The 18063-nt window shown below is 32.2% G+C and overlaps 2 protein-coding genes and 1 long non-coding RNA gene across 4 annotated transcripts; 1 reads left to right on the top strand and 2 right to left on the bottom strand.

Moving 5' to 3' along the window:
• Positions 1 to 4934: 4934 nt before the first annotated feature.
• On the bottom strand, positions 4935 to 6236 carry LOC115882880. The gene is made up of 4 exons (XR_004050276.1): positions 6154 to 6236; positions 5901 to 6055; positions 5274 to 5395; positions 4935 to 5100 (listed from the first exon to the last, which is right to left on the bottom strand). It is a non-coding gene; the product is annotated as an uncharacterized LOC115882880 (long non-coding RNA).
• Positions 6237 to 6434: 198 nt separating this feature from the next.
• LOC115882830 (protein YIF1A) lies at positions 6435 to 8086 on the top strand. 2 transcript variants are annotated; one of them, XM_030901081.1, is made up of 5 exons: positions 6435 to 6575; positions 6655 to 6795; positions 6853 to 7052; positions 7105 to 7245; positions 7306 to 8086. In XM_030901081.1, the coding sequence occupies exons 1-5, from the start codon at positions 6542 to 6544 to the stop codon at positions 7897 to 7899; spliced, it is 1110 nt and encodes a 369-aa protein (XP_030756941.1). In that variant the 5' UTR covers positions 6435 to 6541; the 3' UTR covers positions 7900 to 8086. The 2 variants fall into 2 exon arrangements, with proteins under 2 accessions (XP_030756941.1, XP_030756940.1); XM_030901080.1 differs by having other exon boundaries at positions 6437 to 6575; positions 6652 to 6795.
• A 757-nt stretch (positions 8087 to 8843) lies between these two features.
• On the bottom strand, positions 8844 to 17969 carry LOC115882827 (protein bicaudal D). Its single transcript, XM_030901073.1, has 5 exons — positions 17673 to 17969; positions 16161 to 17496; positions 14627 to 14851; positions 14300 to 14551; positions 8844 to 14109 (listed from the first exon to the last, which is right to left on the bottom strand). Exons 1-5 carry the CDS (start codon positions 17874 to 17876, stop codon positions 13856 to 13858), a joined length of 2271 nt encoding a protein of 756 aa, XP_030756933.1. The 5' UTR covers positions 17877 to 17969; the 3' UTR covers positions 8844 to 13855.
• Positions 17970 to 18063: the final 94 nt, after the last annotated feature.

Consider the following 18063-nt stretch of genomic DNA (forward strand, 5'->3'; position numbering starts at 1 on the left):
GGAAATGACTATCGATGACATTCCCCATATTTTTTTGCATATAAAATGACAGTGATCTTTATTTCATAGCCATCGCTGACGCTGTTTTTTTTGTCATATTGTATAAGCAGAAATAATACCGTATGATCGAAAAAAACGGCGTCCAGATGGCTTGGAAATGACTATCGATGACATTCACCATATAATTTTACCTATAAAATGACACCGATCTTCATTTCACAGCCATCGCTGACGTTGTTTTTTTTGTCATATTGTATAAGCAGAAATAATACCGTATGATCGAAAAAAAAACGTCGTCGGAGATGGCTTGGAAATTAAGATCGCTGTCATTTTATATGTAAATTTATATTAGGAATTTCATCAACTGTTATTTCAAAGCCTACCGGAAGTCTTTTTTTTTTTGATCATACGGTATAATTGATTTATGTTTAGGCATTTTATTGTTAATATATTTTCTATTTTGTGCAGGAATGTACATACCATATGATCGAAAAAAAAACGGCGTCTAGTTGGCTGGGGAATGACGATCGGTGACATACCCCATATAATTTTGCCTATAAAATGACAGCGATCTTCATTTCACAGCCATCGCTGACGCTGTTTTTTTTATCATATTGTATAAACAGAAATAATACCGTATGATCGAAAAAAACGGCGTCCAGATGGCTTGGAAATGACTATCGATGACATTCCCCATATTTTTTTGCATATAAAATGACAGTGATCTTTATTTCATAGCCATCGCTGACGCTGTTTTTTTTTGTCATATTGTATAAGCAGAAATAATACCGTATGATCGAAAAAAACGGCGTCCAGATGGCTTGGAAATGACTATCGATGACATTCCCCATATAATTTTGCATATAAAATGACAGTGCTCTTCATTTCATAGCCATCGCTGACGCTGTTTTTTTTTGTCATATTGTATAAGCAGAAATAATACCGTATGATCGAAAAAAACGGCGTCCAGTTGGCTTAGAAATGACAATCGATGACCTTCCTCATATAATTTTACATACAAAATGACAGCGATCTTCATTTCATAGCCATCGCTGACGTTGTTTTTTTTGTCATATTGTATAAGTAGAAATAATACCGTATGATCGAAAAAAAAACGGCGTCCAGATTTTATGATCAGGCGTACATAATGACAAATAAACAATATGTATGGAAAATAGCAGTACCTTTATTTTGTAACGATCATTATCAAAGCCCACTTGATCATAAAACCCTTATAAAACTTAGATCTTTTATACTGTATATTGGTTTAACAAGTTAGAGTAATCCGCATCCAGAATAAATTCATTCCTATTTAGATTTAGGTCTATCTTTGTCAAATATATGTATATGTGTCTATAAGTTTATCTTGAATAAATAAAACTATTAAAATTAATTGTTGTTTTATTTCACAATTTATAGTACTCTAAGGGATACAGTTCATCTCCTTACCCTTATATTCTCCTGATATTAATCGGAAATTTTATGGTAAAAATCTTACTCCAATTTTCATTAAAGACTTAAAAATTGAGAATTTGTATCAGGAGTACATAAAGAATAAGGAGGTAAAAATAAACGAAATAAATTATTGACAAAATGGTGAATGTAACTGTCTACTCCTGGTATCGAAAAATACCTCCTCGCACTCATATGTTCCTGATACAAATTCAAGATTTCTCCGTTTTTGACAAAACCGACCAAAAATAATTTCGACCTGGCAAAAATTGGAGTACCCGACCAACGAGTTAGAATGAGTTAGATTTTTTCGAAAAACGGCTATAACTTCTAAACTAAAAGAGCTATCGAGGAACGGAAGTCGGCATTCGATTCGCCTTTCAACCCTCTATAAGGGTGCAAAATTAGGGCGCGATCGGAGACAAAAAAAAAATTTCGGCAAAAATGAAGGAAGGTTAACCCCTTACCTCATTTTTCGCCAAAATTTTTTTTTGTCTCCGATCGCGCCGTAATTAAGCACCCTTATAGAGGGTTGAAAGGCGAATCGAATGCCGACTTCCGTTCCTCTCTAACCCTTATAGTTTCCGAAATATTAAGGGTTGAAGTTTGGAAACGAGTTCGAAGTGCTAGAGATAGCAGAAATATCGTTGTTTAATGCTTTATTTAAATGTGGTACTAAATTTAATAGTTACCTCTTCACCCTTATGTGTCCCTGATAGATATCGGCGATTTTTGACCCGGTTTAAAAAATTTTGTGCAGTCTTTGATAAAAATTGAATTTTCTCGGATATGTATCAGGAGTACATAAGAGCGAAGAGGTAAATATTGGTACTGAATTTACTCCGTACCTCTTCATACTTATGTGCTCCTGATAGAAATTAGTGATTTTTGGCGAGGATTAAAAATTTTCGTTTAATTTTTATTAAAAGCTGAATTTTCTCGATTTGTATCAGGAGTACATAAGAGCGAAGAGGTAATTATTGTAGGGTATTATTTTTATATAAAATACTGTCTATTCCCGAACAACTTATTAAGGTGTTTAGTGATTAGAATATATTATTTTTGTGATAATTAAATGACTTTTTCTCTTAGTTTAGGATTAGACAGTATATTTTGGTTGAATAAAACTCATTTATTATTAAGTATTATTTATTTTAATATCATATCTTATTGACAAAGTGTAACTTAAAAAGTATAATCCAAGGTGGCGATGGACATGCTGATGTCTATGTAGAGGTAAATAAATCTTCTGCTACCCTTCTGGAAAGCCTTGGTTCTGTAAAAAAAATATAAAGAAATAATTATTAATTGCTCACTAACAAGCTTGATTACTATTACTTCTATAACTTTAAAAAACGAGTAAATCTTGATAGCTTACATAAAATATTATAAGAGAAATCTTTGTAGCACAGAGAACTATTTTTAATAGTGATACAGAATAAAAATATAGGTAAGTTAGCTATATCAATAATTATGACAAAATCCGTATGTTAGAAAAAAAAACGGCGTCAGCGATGGCTGTGACTTCATTTCACAGCCATCGCTGACGCCGTTTTCAATCATACAGTATTATTTCTGCTTATACAATATGACAAAAAAACAGCGTCAGCGATGGCTATGAAATAAAGATCGCTGTCATTTTGTATGTAAAATTATATGAGGAAGGTCATCGATTGTCATTTCTAAGCCAACTGGACGCCGTTTTTTTTTCGATCAAACGGTATTTTAATTATTACTGTTGGAGGTAGGAACCTTGGAGTTGCAACACCAACACTAATTCACAACAATACAGAAAAAAAGAAGTGTTTTTGGTGTATTGTGATGAATACGGTTTTTATTTTGGTATTTTAATTATACTAATTAGAAAAGTGTATGTAAAAATACAAATTAAAAATCCAACTCCTTATATACACATTAAGTGTATTTACATTTGACTAAAAATAAAGAATTTACCATCAATTTACCTATAATAAAGTAAATTGTGCGCCAAAATATTTCATTTGAAATTAACCATTTATATCGACACATTTTACAAAATACAATAATATATATTAAACAATATTCCATTTAAAAAAAAAACATCTTTTAGTATAATTTACCTAAATTGTTTAGTTTCTTATTCAGCGACGAATTTCATTCCCAATCCGCTGTTATAATAAGTGCAGCTGTCCCAAAAAATCCTTGCTCCAGAGCAGTAAAATATCCCAGGCAATAGAGTTAATTTTTTATGAATTAAAAAAGTATCAGAAGAATGACACAATAAAAATATATAAGCCAATCATTAGAAGAGTTTATAGAATTGATGAATGGTAATATTCCAATAATAAAGAAAATACAGAATACAAAAATAATGAAACAGAGCTAGGCCGTAAGCAAGAGAAAAAAATAAAGAAGTATGTGGTCTTTAAGAACTGGAAAATTGACCAAATATTATGCTTAGCCTCCTCTAAAGAATATCTAGACAAAATTTGACATCAAGCACATAAAGAAAAATCCTCCAGAGCATATAAGTTCGCCCCCTTCATCAGATTTAACCCTTGTCCGACGATTAAGCCTCGCCAGTCAGTTCCCATCCCAGCTAAGCAGCCTCGTCTCGGGTCACCCTCGTCACCCATCGAGCGGACATCCACCGGGACCCCCTATCGTCTTCAATGTCCGATATCCCGCCCCTCTACTGTCGAGACGTCACGGGATACGTGCACGAAGAAGTCTCGTAGCTTGGGTGCCAGGTCGTATCCGGCCGAAGCCTCTAGCGTTAGAACACCTAGCTCGTAAACCAGAGGGTGGTGACTCCCTTGGGTACCTATGCATGCTACATAGGTCATCGATGGCCGAACATCAGGGTTAGGGGGTGACCCGGGTCTCCTCTTCTTCGGGGAGGCTAGTTATGATGCTCCGGAGTCGATGTTATTCAGGAAAATTCGTTGGAAAAAATGCTAGAAAAACTAGACGTGAATTATGTGGAAGTCAGTTTTTTGAATAAATGGCGAATGCGCCAGGAATTGGTAGGAAATTAGTCCTTATTCTGAGATTTTTTAAGCGTGTTTAAATTTTATTTAAACACAGGGAAACAAAGAGAATCCGCAAAATTATGGCAATTCATGGCATATGATCTGAGAAAAATGACATGAAAATGAAACCATCAAAACGAAAATTCTGTACAAGAAATTACAAAAGCAAAAAGGTATTAGAAGAATGACACCATAAGAAAAATAATACAAATAAAATAATACATATAGAAATACAGTCAATGGGATATTTTAAAAAATCAATAAATAATAATATTTTTCCCAAAAGTGAAAAATTATGTTATAGCCACAATCAAGAAAATATACAAGGTAAAAGCTATTATGGAGAAATATGAAAGTAAAGTTCTAAGTGGACGGTATTCTACCAAAAAGAAAGAGAAGTGACCAAAAGTAAAAAATTGTTACAAATATTAAAATACCGAAGAAATAATTAAATTTAAAAATGATGAAATCCTTCAGAGAAAATAAAACTTAATGAACATTAAAAACCAGTTAAAATATATTTACCCAAGAGAAGTAAAATTTTAGAAATACTTTCCTGATGCATTTTTGGTAATCTTGAAAAGGATAAATGTACTGCTCTGGAACTGTATACATCCATTGATTTGTTGTAGGAAATCTGTAAAAATCGAAATAAATAATATTACATTTCATTAATTATGCTATAAAAATTGCATTTATTATTTTTGTTTCATATTAAGATTAAATATACCTTAAACATAGGGTTAGTCTGTTAATAAGCATTTAATAAATTTATTAAAACTATTTTTATAAATAATAAATTAAACTTACTTTTAATCACATAAAGAATGAACAACTCGTAAACCAGAATGATTGCCAAACATCAGGAATATACAAGAGGTGATCGAGGTATCTTCTTTTAGGCGGTCTTTATGTGCTGGTGTGTAATGCTCCTAAAAAAGAAAATTATAATAATTAAAGCCTTCTAGGTATTAATAAAACAGTGCAAAATTGTTAACTTAAATATGATGACAGTTTATAGTATCAAACGTGTGTAAAAGTATTTTATTTTCTCTGAAGGTATTATTAATATAATTATTGAGCATAGGGCATTTAAGTATACTAACACTGACTCCTAAACGACGTAGAAAATATTTGTTTGCCTGTATCAATAAACACCTAAAAACTATCTTTAGGAATAAAAAACATCTTTAAACTCGACCAAAAAAAATGGTCCAAAAAATATGAAATATCTCTAAATATGGAGCACCATTCTACGTAACTTTAATTTTAATGTACAATAAAGACACCAAGGAATGTATCTATATTTTCGTATACTCGATTGTGAAAAAGAAAATTACGAAAATGGGAAAAAATATATAAGCTTTTAATGATGATGTAATTGAAATATTTGAAAGCGGAAACAATAAAAAAACAAGTAAAATAATGGGTACTTACATTTTCAGGAGATTAAAACAGCATTAAGACACAGAATAAACTCAAATAATGCACAGAAAAACCACTTTTTCTACCAAAAATCAGCAAAATTCTAGCGACAAAAGGACTCGCTGTCATTCTGTCATGCCCATTTTTTGCTGGATAAATATGCGTCTCTAAAAGAAAATATAATTTATTCTACTGAAATAAAGTTCGTATTACATGTTAATTAGATTCATCATGATTTTGTAACAGTTATATTCGTTATACTTACAAAAATAATTGATTTGGATTAGATTTTTGCATAAACAAACATAAAAATCCTAACATTTTAGTTCAAAATTTTCTCACTATTTCACAATGGCGCTAAGAACAGTAACCATAGAATAAAAGTATTGTTCTTCTTCTTTTCAATACTTACGGTCCTAACATGTACAACCACAGCTCCCAGGACTATCCGACCGGTAATTAGGTCGTTCCTGAAAAAAATAATCAAAAGAAGAAAGTTGAAATTATAATCTATGGTAAATTATTAGACAAAGACAGCAACAAAAATAAACAAGAACAGCAATATTTCAGTCTGATTCGAAAATGAGTGACGTGTTTTGAAGATTCCAAATATAAATATTCCTTTGTAAAGTTTAAAATAAATACAGACCACCATGAACTATAATGCCAACACAGGACCTCGTCCAAGTACGATTTATATATTTTTCTTAATTATAAACCGTAAAATAATCATGGACACATAACCTAAACCTAATGTTTACAGCAGCTCTCGGACGAAAAGTGAAAAGAGTCAGCGACGTAAACGCTATGGGCTACAATCCTTATGACAATCCACAGTTCCAGCAACAACAACAAGGCATTTATCCCAATCTACCAACGGACGTTCAAGCAGGAGCCTTCCAACAAGGTAGATTTCGATCTACAAAAAGTAACGTTGAATTTACCTATTTTAAACATATTTTAGATGGATTTATTAATCAGGCATCATATAATTCACCGAATTTTACGAATATACCCACGGGTCCAAGCCCTAATATCAGACAGAACTTCAACGGACCTCCTCAAACACCACAAAATCTGCCGAACTCTTTCAATATGCCTGCGAATTTAAGTGTTCTAGGACAGCCGGTGGTACAGGATATGGCGATGCAGTACGGACAACAAGTAAATTTGTAATAAATCACGAAAATTCTGTTATAAATACTTGAAATTTCAGCTAGCAGGGGCTGGTAAGAATATAATAAAACAAGAGATGGAAAAATATGTTCCGGTCAGCAAACTGAAGTACTACTTTGCTGTGGATACGAAATATGTCTTGAAAAAGCTGGTTTTATTGTTTTTTCCTTTCACCCATACAGTAAGTTCTTTATTTTTAGTTATATATCAAAGAAAGCTATAATATTTTAATTTTTTTTAGGACTGGTCTGTGAAATACGAACAAGACGGTCCCGTTCAACCAAGATACGAGATCAACGCCCCTGATTTATACATACCTTCCATGGCGTACATCACTTACATCCTTGTAGCGGGTTTAGTGCTGGGAATGCAAGACCGATTCACGCCAGAACACATAGGAATCACGGCTTCTTCAGCCCTAGCCTGGTGCGTAGTGGAACTAGCCATTTACAGCTGCACCCTGTACATAATCCAAGTTGAAACCAGCCTAAAAACGCTAGACTTACTGGCCTACGCAGGCTACAAGTTTGTAGGGACGATAGTCAGTATTTTGGTCAGTGTAATTGGGGGGAAAATAGGATTTTATATGGCTCTGATTTACACTAACTTGGCGCTGGCATTTTTCCTGGTGAGAAGCTTGAAAGTGCAGGTTTTGAGTGAAAACGGGGCTCAGGATCAGTCCTATTACAGTGCGGGAGGGGTGGCAACAGCTGGTCATAAAAGGAGGCTGTATTTTCTGTTGTTTGTGGCGGCTATGCAGCCTATTTTGTCGTGGTGGCTGTCTTTTCATTTAATACCATCGCCTGTAGTGCCAATAGCAGCAAGTAGTGTTTAAAAAATGCATTTTTTTGGGAGGACTCTGTATCGGAAGGGATTTAGGTGTTTTGATCTGTTTGTAAAATGCTTCTGTAACACTGTAAGACTATTGTAAAAGTTGTTGATTAACAAAAGAGTAATACTTAAAAAAAAACTGATTTTTTATGAAAATGAAAAATAGATAAATAAATTGTATTTATATTTTTTGAAAAAGAATATTTTCTTTCATTTTTAACCCATCCCTGATTGATAATTTCAATTTCACTTTTATAGTTTTTTTTTTTGTAGAACTTGTATACAGGGTGGCCCGAAACTTATGGTAGTATATTCTACCGATAGAAATAGGTAAAAAAGTTTGTATAAACGTATGTCTTAAAATGCTTCGTTTCCGAGATACAGGGTGTAGAAGTTTCATTTTTATTTCAATTTTTCCACTTAATTTCTAAAGTCACGTCAATATTTGGAAACGTCGTAAATGTATATTTTTTCACTCACTAGTTTTATACAGGTACAGACGAAAAGTTATTACTCTTCAAAACAGTTAAAACATGTAGGTGGCGCCCTCTACAAAGAGGAGTCAAATTGACATCAAAATCAAATTTCTAATGTCAAAAAACTCCCAGACAAAAATCGAAATAAAAATAAGGCTTCTACACCCTGTATCTCCGAAACTAACCATTTTAGATTTATACGAACTTTTTTACTTACTTTTATCTGCAAAATATGCTCCCGAAGTTTCCGGAGTACAGTTCGGACCACCCTGTATATTGTTAAGAAACTTTTTTCTAGAAATCCTTTCTAATTAAAAAAAAAAAACCGTATTGAACTCAATATCATGTCGGCAGCAATTTTTTGTATCGAAATTATAAAAAATCAAGGCGAAATAATAAAAAAAAACGGTATCACGGTAAGCTACGTTCGTTCTTTGGACATCGAGTTTCAAGGATAAAACAAATCACCCTGTAGATATATCGATTTTATTAAAAATATTAGGTACAATTAAGTAACATTAACCACATTTAAGCAGACATTTGTAGAGTTCATAATTAACAACTTCAAATATGAATAAAAACTATGAGAAACACAGATCGATATTTGTTACAAATAAATGGATGGATGACACTCTTTTTTCCGACACTTTTCAACTTATCTCTATTAAAAAAACCGTATTGAGCTCGGCAGAGTCTTGATTCAATACCATTTCGTTTTTTCGAAATTTTAAAAAATCGAGACCCCAAAAAAACCGGTGTCGCGGAAGGCTACGTTCATTCTTTGATTTTCAAAACGGGACGGGTATGTTCGCGGTCCATATAGGCTCGGAAACTGGGGAATTTGAAATTAACTAGTGGACTCTGAACCGACGAACATCAAAAAGATTTTGAAAAAATCACTTTTTTCTACTACTACGTCTGTATATATATATGAGCGTTAGTGAGAATATTTCATTAAAGAAGAAAAATCGAAAAAAAAAACGGCGTCAGAGACGGCTGCGGAACGATAATCGATGATAATTTTGCCGAGGTCAAGCCCTAGAAGACGTCACTGAGTTAGCCCGTACTTTTCTTTATTTTTTAATGGCGCTCACCGCCAATTTTTGTCAAGTTTTATGTCGATTTTTAATAAACAAATTCTAGAGATCGACCTCGCCAAAAATATCTTCGATTATCATTCCTCAGCCGTCTTCGACGCTGTTTTTTTTTCGATTGTACGGTAGTATTCCGATAAATTTTTTTTTATTTCTAGAACAACGTAAAAAGTTCCCGAATTCTTTTTAGATTTTTTTGTAATTTTTTTCACATTCATAAATTTATTAAATATCTCCTAATTATTCAGTAATGATCCTATTTATTACTTATAATTTTTTCTAAAATATTTCAACTAATTTTGGGCTGATAATTAAAATTATCAAAAAAACAGGATTTGTGATGTCTTGAACTAAATATTATGTAAAGACTGTTCTGCCATCGTTCACCATTACGTCATCATTATACGAGTTTTAGGGTTTTACTTTTTTATCGACCGCTTTTATATAGCCAAGAATGCAAGTGCAGTAATCTACGAAATGCCGTAATGATGTCACCAATCTCTTTCATCTGGTTGGCAAGTGATTGAGAGAGTTCGACAGAGTATATGACGTCACGTTGAACGATGACTGAACATTCTATAGTTCTGTAATAATTATATCAGCCAAAATAATACGAAAAACTACAGTAATTAGTAATAAATACACTTGCTATATAAAAAAAAACGTATAAATATAATCTATAACATTAGAAAAGAGTACGTTATTTGTACGGTATAAGTAAAAATTCAATAAATATATAAGATAGATGCCACAAAATATATAAAACAAGAAAAAAAAAACAGTGGAAGCACAACTGAGCCGATTACACTCAATTGGGCGGAAAAAATACCAATATATTGGACGAATTCAAACGTTTTTACATTTTTTTAACATATATAAATGGTCCAGAAAACTACAAAGACGTCTACTTGTTTCCAGTAAACAATTCAAAATTCCGAAAAACAGTAGACCTAATAATTACAAATGGACATAGTTCTCTAAACCACCCTGTATAACTTTAAGAACTCCAACAACACTTCAGCTAGCAGCCCCAATCCGAAAATTTTGAAATCCACTTTTTTGGAGCATTTTTTTACCGAAAGTACACGTTTAAATTTAAGTATCACATTTAGTTTATATTTATTTTTTTTGTTCACCTATTTTTCTGAGTTTACATATACTTAAATGCTAATAAGAGAAATATTGCAATATAGATAAAAATTGACAGATTGATACGTCTGTCATTTGATTCAATCAATAGCAATATTCTGATAATAAATACTAAAACAACAAGAAATGCTTGTAAAATTGATTAAAACTGTTTGGAACTTATAATAAATGTTAATATAATAAAAAAAAACATTAAATAACTCTCTTAAGTATATAACTATGTCCTTAACAATATTTCCATCACTATATTGAGAAGATATTACACCTAAATTCATCTTGGCAATTAGATATATCAATAAATAAATTCATAAATAGAATTCTATCAAATAACTTCAATATTCCGATTAAACATTTCTGTAGATTTGAAATTGTTATTTTTGCCCTTTTTCTATGTTGGTTACAAAATTCTAGCAAGGAGAAGTGTCTATGTGTTTTATGATCTAAGCTATTAGAACAAAATATTGGACATAAAAAATTTAATTCGTTACTATTTTCAATTTTATTATTTTATACAGGGTGTTCATGGATAAGTGCTTCCAAAGAGGCGATTGATTTTTAAAATTAAATAATTTTTTTTTAAATTAAATTTATTTTACTAACCAAATTGTATTTTTAATTAGAATATTAAATATTCACTTACTCATTTACGCCCCCTGTATAAAGAAAACATTTTTTTACTACCCAAAATTTTATTATTCAAATATCTTAGATCATGCAACACATAGACACTTTTATCTGTCGAAATCATGAAGCCAAAATAAATATCCGCATACGACGTCACATCAGGGCAAAAAATAACAGAACTTTCATCGTTATTCGCTTATTATAGTCATATATAACACATCAATCTATAGTTTTATTCTTTTATTATACTGATATACGAATGAAATTGTGCTATACAGAGTAAAAACTAATACAAATCCTGTTATTTTTCTTCTTTACTTATTTTAGTTACAAGATTCTAACAAATAGAAGTGTCTACGTGTTTTATGATCTAAGCTATTAAAATAATAAAAATTTGGACCATAAAAATTTAAGTCGTTATTATTTTCAATTTTATTATTTTATACAGGGTGTTAATAGATAAGTGCTTTCAAAGAGACGATTGATTTTTAAAATTAAATATATTTTTTTTAAATTAAATATATTTTTTTTTAAATTAAATTTATTTTACTAACCAAATTGTATTTTTAATTAGAATATTAAATATTCACTTACTCATTTACACCCCCTGTATAAAGAAAACATTTTTTTACTACCCAAAATTTTATTATTCAAATATCTTAGATCATGCCACACATAGACACCTCTATCTGTCGAAATCCTGAAGCCAAAATAAATATCCGCATACGACGTCACATCAGGGCAAAAATAACAGAATTTTCATCGTTATTCGCTTATTATAGTCATATATAACACATCAATCTATAGTTTTATTCTTCTATTATACTGATATATGAATGAAATTGTGCTATACAGAGTAAAAACTAATACAAATCCTGTTATTTTTCTTCTTTACTTATTTTAGTTGCAAGATTCTAACAAATAGAAGTGTCTACGTGTTCTATGATCTAAGCTATTAGAATAATACAAATTTGGACAAATAAAGCTTAATACGTTATTATTTTATACCGGGTGTTAATGGATAAGTGCTTCCAAAGAGGCGATTGATTTTAAAATTAAATATTTTTTTTTTAAATTACATTTATTTTACTAACCAAATTGTATTTTTAATTAGAATATTAAATATTCACTTATTCATTTACACCCCCTGTATAAAGAAAACAGTAGAAAACATTTTTTTACTGCCCAAAATTTTATTATTCAAATATCTTAGATCATGCCACACATAGACACCTCTATCTGTCGAAATCCTGAAGCCAAAATAAATATCCGCATACGACGTCACATCAGGGCAAAAATAACAGAATTTTCATCGTTATTCGCTTATTATAGTCATATATAACACATCAATCTATAGTTTTATTCTTCTATTATACTGATATATGAATGAAATTGTGCTATACAGAGTAAAAACTAATACAAATCCTGTTATTTTTCTTCTTTACTTATTTTAGTTACAAGATTCTAACAAATAGAAGTGTCTACGTGTTTTATGATCTAAGCTATTAGAATAATACAAATTTGGACAAATAAAAGTTAATTCGTTATTATTTTATACAGGGTGTTAATGGATAAGTGCTTCCAAAGAGGCGATTGATTTTAAAATTAAATATTTTTTTTTAATTACATTTATTTTACTAAATTGAATTTTTAAACAGAATATTAAATAATCACTTATTCATTTACACCCCCTGTATAAAGAAAACAGTAGAAAACATTTTTTTACTACCCAAAATTTTAGTATTCAAATATCTTAGATCATGCCACACATAGACACCTCTATCTGTCGAAATCCTGAAGCCAAAATAAATATCCGCATACGACGTCACATCAGGGCAAAAATAACAGAATTTTCATCGTTATTCGCTTATTATAGTCATATATAACACATCAATCTATAGTTTTATTCTTCTATTATACTGATATATGAATGAAATTGTGCTATACAGAGTAAAAACTAATACAAATCCTGTTATTTTTCTTCTTTACTTATTTTAGTTACAAGATTCTAACAAATAGAAGTGTCTACGTGTTTTATGATCTAAGCTATTAGAATAATACAAATTTGGACAAATAAAACTTAATACGTTATTATTTTATACCGGGTGTTAATGGATAAGTGCTTCCAAAGAGGCGATTGATTTTTAAAATTAAATATAAGAATTTTTTTTAAATTAAATTTATTTTACTAACCAAATTGTATTTTTAATTAGAATATTAAATATTCACTTATTTATTTACACCCCCTGTACAAAGAAAACATTTTTTTACCACCCAAAATTTTATTATTCAAATATCTTAGATCATGCAACACATAGACACCTATATCTGTCGAAATCCTGAAGCCAACATAAATATCCGCATACGACGTCACATCAGGGCAAAAATAACAGATTTTTATCCTGTAATTACACAGATATATAAAGTTATTTGTTAGAATTCAGTAAACAATTACTCTCTCTTTCCAGCAAGAGATTTAAACGACCTCCCAGCCACCTAAGTAAAAAAATACGTACCTTCGACCTCCCAGACCTACCTCTACCCTACAGGGCTACACCTTGAAGAAGGACATGATAAATGCCACAGCGTACAGGACGGGTCTAGGCCTGCTTCTCGGCTAAAAGAGGTTATCTCTGTTCGACCTGCCCTGTCGCTGGAAGTTGCGATTGTTGGGTCTCCTGGCGTTCCTCATCTCCCTGTCAACCTCCAATTCCTCTAGGCGCTGAGTGAGGGAGAGTTTTTGTTGGACGGCTAGACGAAGGAGTTGGTTCAGGGTTTTCTTTTCGTCCTCGGCCGCGTGAAGCTGCTGCTGGAGTTCGTCTACTTGCGTGACGTATTCCTCGCATCTGGCGGCGAACATGGCTCTGAGACCTGAAAGGAATACCAAAATTTAAGCGATACCGATAATATTATATTAGAGATAAAACTCAATAAGAACCACTTTTAGCAAAAAATAACATCTGTTTCTTGATAATTAACATCAGATAAACATATCAGAATAAAAATGCCCTGAAGAAAAGTAGAAACATAATAATTTTCATTTTAAAAAAATATCACTTACTAGAAAAGGTAGCTGCATCTTCCTTCAACAATCTAAGCTCATTCCTAAGCTTCATCATAGTCTCAGACACAATAGTCTTCTCATTCTCATACTTGCTCTTCAGATTGGTCAACGCGACCTCTGCTGTGTTTTTGTTGGACTTGAGGACGGTTCTCAGCGTAGCGATTTGTTCCCTCTTCGTGGACAACAAACTCTTCAGCCTAATCACTTGTTCTTGCAGCTCTTGAACCTCTTCGCTGTTCTCGTCTTTAGCTGTCAAAAAAACAAACAAAAAAATCCAATCATGTGTTTAAAACTAGGAAAATAATTGACAAAAATCATACATACATTCATAAGATCCTTCGGATTTGTCTCTCTTGCCTTTGGAGAGTGTATTTTCCAAGGCTGTACGCAGATGTTTGATTTGGTCCACGACTGTACATACATTACGCGCCAGAACGGCGGTGTCGTTTAAACTCTCCAAATCGTGCAGGGGAATGTCGCTCTTCAATCTGCTCCTTAGCAGCTCTAATTTACTCATTTCTCCGATCATCATTGGTGCTGTTTCAGTCACTGTATACAAAATGAAAAGTTACAAAAAAAAATGATAAAATGTGTTCTAAAAATTAATTTAAATTAAAAAAAAATATTTTCTAGGCGTTAAAAACAATTTTCTACGCGCAATTTTTTTTTCTAACCCGCAAAAAATATTTTCTACGCGTAAAAAATATTTTCTACGAGCAAAAAATATATCCTAGGCGTAAAAAATAATTTCTACGCGTAAAAATTATTTTCTACGAGTAAACATTTTTTTCTAGGCGTAAAAAATATTTTTTCTATGCTTAAAAAATATTTTTCACGCCGAAAAAATATTCCCTACGCGCAAAAAATATTTTCTACGCTTAAAAAATAATTTCTACGCGTAAAAAGTATTTTCTACTAGTAAACATTTTTTTCTAAGCGTAAAAAATATATTATTTTCTATGCTTAAAAAATATTTTTCCTAGGATTAAAAATATTTTCTACGCGTAAAAAATAATTTCTTCGCGTAAAAAATATTGTCTAGAAGTAAAAAATATTTTCTATGCTTTAAAAATATTTTCTGGGAATAAAAAATATTTTCCACGCCTAAAAAATATTTCCTACGCGCAAAAAATATTTTCTACGCGTAGATTTTAGGGAAATTACCCTGTTACATAATTTCTACGCGTAAAAAGTATTTTCTACGACTAAACATTTTTTTCTAGGCGTAAAAAATATATTATTTTCTATGCTTAAAAAATATTCGCGTAAAAAATAATTTCTTCGCGTAAAAAATATTGTCTTGAAAAAAATGTCTGTCCCTAAAGTCGAGGAATATTCTGACAGACGACATACAAAAAATGACAGGTGCACCTGTCAAACAATATTCATAAGTATCGTTTAATAAGGTTTGAATTACAATAATATGCATTTTCTACAAAAATCCGAAAAGATAGCTAAAAATGGCATAATAAAATTTCATAGACAATATCTTTGTGTATCTGATTTACGTAATATATACAGGGTGTTCCATTTAAATTAAACAAGTGCCGTTTAATGTTTAATGCTAGTAATTATTTAAAATAAATTTTTAGACACTCTGTACTTTTAATGGTAGAAACTAAAAATGTAATAATATACAGGGTGTTCCAATTAGAAAAATACAACTTTGATATTTTTTCTTTATTTGAGACTCTGCACCTTTGAAAAAATTTTTAAATTGAACCAACGATCCTATTACTCACAATTTACGTTATTTTAAAGTAAAAAACATGTAAAAATATATTTTCTACACGTAAAAAACTATTTTCTACACGTAAAAAAAATATATTCAACAAGGTAATAAAAAATCATTGCTTACTTGGAGTCATGCCCTCTTTTTCATGGTCCAACACAACCCTGCTGGGAGTCTGCCCATTGACAGTGCACACGTGATGGTACAACTGAGCCAGTTCCTCGGTAACTGTCTGTAAATTGTTCTGAGTCTCGTCCAGCGACCCTCCAGCCTCTGTAGCAAACTCTCTGAGCAACTTGAAGTCACCCTCCAAGTCCATCTGTTTCTGCTCAGTATCCAACAACTTATTCTTCAAATTTGTGATCTCACTTCTCAGAGTCAGAGTGGCATCTGAGACATTAGTCAGTTTTTCTAGTTCTTTAATATCATGTTTAAGCTGGTCTACTTCTTTGCTGGATAATTTGAACCACTGTTGGTACTGACCGATCATTTTTGTAGTTTCTTCGGTAGGTTTTTGGAGGACTTTATCATAGTTATGTGATAGATGTTGCAAGGAATCAACATGGGCTGCTAACTGAGTCAATCTAGCGATAAAAACTTGTAATTCACCCTGGCTTTTTTCAACTAAGTTCTGGTTATCCCTTAAAGTCTGAGTAAGACCTAGTTTTTCTTTCTCTAAACTTTCTAGCTGTTTTTCTAATTTTTTCAGCTCATTCAAGTGGACTTCCGAGAACAAATCTACATGCTTGTCATCTGGGGAGGTTAATTCTGAGACATTTCCGCTTGACAAGCTTGCTTCAATGTGTTTGAGACCCTCTTCCTCACCGTCACTACCCAAAACAGTCTCTTCAGTTATTCCTCTTATACTGTAAGCCAGATTATTGATGTTATAAAACGATTCCCTGTTAATTTGTTGGTCCAGCTCTTTTTTCAGGGCGTATTTAGCTTCCCTTTCACTTTGCAGAGATTCCAGAGCTTCTTCCATATGTTTCTCAGCGATTTTCTTCAAGTTTGTCAGCTCTTCAACTTGCAAATTCAACAACCCCATCTCTTCGTGCAATCTCCTGATTTCGTGCTTCAAACTTTCAAACTCAACCTGAGTGCTTTTCAAAGCCGCTACTTGTTTCTGTAACGCGATATTCTCTTCTTCCAGTTCGGAATAGTCCAATATCAATCTGTTCTCTCTGAATTTGATTTCACGCAGTTCTGTACGGAGGCGTTTGCACTCCATGCCTCTGTCGTCTTTGTCTTTGCCCATGTCGCTGTTCTCTTGGAGCATTTTGTCCCGTTCCACAGTGACTCTGTCGAGCTCATGACGCAGTTGCTTGTTCTCGTTTTCGAGATCGACGATTTGGGAATATAGCGACGTTTCTCGAGCTGCTGATTCGTGTAGAAGGGATTCTTCAGTTTCTATGCCTGTTTTCGTAGTTACTTTGTGACTGGATTGAAATTTAGCGAGTGCCTAAAACAAGAATATGTCACATAAGTCATATAGGACTTTAGGGAAATTACCCTGTTAACTGTATAATCGATAAAATTAGAAATTCTATTATGATATGTTGCATTTTTAACGACACGAGTGACAATATCCAAGTGCAATTTAGATTAATTACTGAAAAAATTGCCAAAAACGCTCACCTCTTGAGTTATATGTAGTTCGTGCTTGGTATTTTCGTACAAGGACTCGAATTCCTCGCATTTTTGTTCAAGTTCCTTCTTTTCGGAGAGAAGAACGAGTCCGTATTGGGCAGACTGGACTTTTTCGCTGCTGGCCTGGTCTAGTTCGCGAGTTAAACGTTCCACCTCACTTTTCAACAGTTCCTTCTCGTCGGGAGTAGCCATTTTTCAAAAAATTCCCCGAAAATTCACTGTTTTTTTAAGGAAATTATTGAATATTTTGGAAAAACTTCTTCAAACCAGCAGACGTCATTGTAACTTGTGACAGGAGAAGCTGAAGTTGTCATTAGTGTCAAAAAAGGGATAGGCAACTAAACATACACCAAAGTGCATTGATTTTATTGGTGAAAAA

Source organism: Sitophilus oryzae, unplaced genomic scaffold (assembly GCF_002938485.1).
Source record: "Sitophilus oryzae breed Bouriz unplaced genomic scaffold, Soryzae_2.0 scaffold_179_pilon_pilon, whole genome shotgun sequence".
NCBI lineage: Eukaryota > Metazoa > Arthropoda > Insecta > Coleoptera > Curculionidae > Sitophilus > Sitophilus oryzae.

What these genes read in the sequence shown, in the direction of transcription:
- LOC115882830 (XM_030901080.1), top strand. Translation starts at nt 6,542, where the DNA reads ATGAACTATAATGCCAACACAGGACCTCGTCCAA. An exon ending in CGATGCAGTACGGACAACAA is followed by an intron (nt 7,053 to 7,104) that starts GTAAATTTGTAA and finishes TTGAAATTTCAG; the next exon opens with CTAGCAGGGGCTGGTAAGAA. An exon ending in TTTTTCCTTTCACCCATACA is followed by an intron (nt 7,246 to 7,305) that starts GTAAGTTCTTTA and finishes AATTTTTTTTAG; the next exon opens with GACTGGTCTGTGAAATACGA.
- LOC115882827 (XM_030901073.1), bottom strand. Translation starts at nt 17,876, where the DNA reads ATGGCTACTCCCGACGAGAAGGAACTGTTGAAAAGTGAGGTGGAACGT. An exon ending in AAAAGAGGGCATGACTCCAA is followed by an intron (nt 14,852 to 16,160) that starts GTAAGCAATGAT and finishes TTTTGTATACAG; the next exon opens with TGACTGAAACAGCACCAATG. An exon ending in AGATGCAGCTACCTTTTCTA is followed by an intron (nt 14,110 to 14,299) that starts GTAAGTGATATT and finishes TATTCCTTTCAG; the next exon opens with GTCTCAGAGCCATGTTCGCC.